Genomic DNA, 2,326 nt, shown 5'->3' with positions numbered 1-2,326 from the left:
CTCAACAACATTCAGCTTTGTTTGTGCTCTATCAGTTGCAAATAACTATTTGTAATGGAGTAAGCTCCATTTGCAGTGAGCTTATATACATTCCCAGTATACCAATCCTTTATTTGATCCTTTAGAGAATTCAACTTCTTCCAATACCAACTACTATCTTGGGGTGCTTTATGCTCTCAAAATGTAGTTGCATCTTTTATATACACTCCATGTATCCATCTCACCCAAAGAGAAGCTTTATCCACTAAAATTTGTCGTAAAAGCTTCCCGATAGACGCAATGTTCCATACTCTACAATCTTTGATGTTCAGGCTTTCTTGCTTCTTAGGTACGCATATTTTCTCCCAAGAGACTAAGCAAGGCTTCTTGTTTGCCTCTGTTTCCCCCCATATATATTCTCAACACTTCCTATCCACTTCTTTAAGGACACACTGAGGGAGGATAAAAGTTGATCCCCAGAAACTGTGAATAGAGAATAAAACTGCATTAAATACTTGCAGCCTTCCTACATATGACAGTTTCTTGGCATAACCTGTAGTAATCCTACTAGTGATCTTATCCACTAACTGTTAGCAATCAAGCTTATTCCATTTCTTTGAGGTTAAAGGCATCCCCAGGTATTTAATTGGAAATTCACCCAAGGTATAACTAGTGATAGTCAACAGGTTTGATTTCACCTGGTCTGTTACTCCATCTATGAAAATACTAGACTTTTCCATGTTTGCTTCCAATCCAGTTGCTGTAGTAAAATGGTCCAGTGCTTCCTTCACTCTTGTGACAGTAAGTTCTTCTCCTTTACAGAATACCATTAAATCATCAGCAAATATCAAGTGAGTCAATTTAGTATTCTTGCACATAGGGTGAAATTTAAAGTCTGGCAGCAAACTTATGCAATTAAAAGTTCTTGTTAGGTACTCCATCACTAGGACAAAGAGCAAGGGTGAAGTAGGGTCCTCTTGTCTCAATCCTAGTTGACCCTGAAAGAATCCATACCCCTCACCATTCAATTTGATAGTGTACTTAGGAGAAGTAACACACGTCATTATCATCTTAATAAATTTGTCAGGAAAGCCATATGCCTATAACACCTCCTGCAGGAACTCCCAACTCACCATATCATAAGCTTTTTGGAGATCAATCTTCATTAAACACCTTGGTGTTGTCTTTCTTCCATAGTGCCTGAGTAAATCGTGGCATATAAGCACATTATGCACCATGGATCTACCATGCACAAATGCAGCCTGGTTGTCTACAAGTATGTGTCCTACTGCTTCTTTCAATCTGCTACAGAGCATTTTAGATATGCATTTATATAGGACATTGCAGCAAGAAATGGGCCTGTATTGACTAGCGTTCTCAGGACAATCAACTTTAGGAATAAGAACAATGTTTGTAGCATTTAATTGTTTGAGCATCTTTCCATTATTAAAGAACTCCAATATTGCCTCCACTACATCTTCCTCTACTATCTCCCATGATGCTTTAAAAGAAGCACTGGCATAACCATCCAGACCTGGGCTTTTAGCATTTGCAATTCTGAAGAAAACTTCTTTAACATCCTTCCTAGTGAACCCCTTTAGCAGCTTCATCTGGTGTTCACAGTTAAGTACATTACCCTGCTATATAATATAGTTACTGGCTATTATCCTACCTGCTTTCTTCTTCGCTAGCAGGCTCATATAGTAGTCCACAAAGATTGCAGCAATTTTAGGTGGATCATGCTCCATTTCTTCTTGGGTATTTCTGACTTGAGTAACTTCATGCTTCAATTTTCTATGCTTAATTACTGCATAAAAATAGCTGGTGTTATCATCACCAAGCTTAACCCAATTTACCTTATTTCTTTGTTGTAAATACACCTCTGCTAGATAAGATGACTTCTTGAAAGCCAGGTATTTTGCCTTTTCTTCCTTCTGTAGGTGCGTATTAAGAGGGTATATTTGTAATTTCTACTGTGCCAATTTCAACGTTGCTCTATCCTCCTCAGCTTCCGTTATAATATTCCTAAACTGTTGGGAGTGTAACTTTTTCAGGGCTGGTTTTAGCTTTTTAAGCTTCTGGACAACTTGATACATCTTGCAACCTTCTACTTTTTCTCTCCACTTATCTGTTACAACACCTTGAAACATAAGATGATGACCCCAACTATTACAATATTGGAATTATCTTGATCCTCCCCTTCTTTCTTTATTTACCACTACCTTTGCAGGCCAGTAGTCACTTATACCTTCAGGCAAAAAGATGACCTTGCTACTAGGCATATAGCCCAACCAGATGTCATTAATAAAAACCCAATCAATCTTTGAGAAGATTCTGTGTTCTCCAT

At 38.0% G+C, this 2,326-nt stretch overlaps 1 protein-coding gene across 1 annotated transcript; it reads right to left on the bottom strand.

Annotated features, from left to right (window-relative positions):
- Positions 1 to 569: 569 nt before the first annotated feature.
- On the bottom strand, positions 570 to 1,589 carry LOC124896551. Its single transcript, XM_047408106.1, has 2 exons — positions 1,113 to 1,589; positions 570 to 977 (listed from the first exon to the last, which is right to left on the bottom strand). Exons 1-2 carry the CDS (start codon positions 1,587 to 1,589, stop codon positions 570 to 572), a joined length of 885 nt encoding a protein of 294 aa, XP_047264062.1.
- Positions 1,590 to 2,326: the final 737 nt, after the last annotated feature.

Source organism: Capsicum annuum, chromosome 3, assembly GCF_002878395.1.
Source record: "Capsicum annuum cultivar UCD-10X-F1 chromosome 3, UCD10Xv1.1, whole genome shotgun sequence".
NCBI lineage: Eukaryota > Viridiplantae > Streptophyta > Magnoliopsida > Solanales > Solanaceae > Capsicum > Capsicum annuum.
Note: the sequence above shows the minus strand (reverse complement) of the source record. Positions and strands in the feature narration are given on the sequence as shown.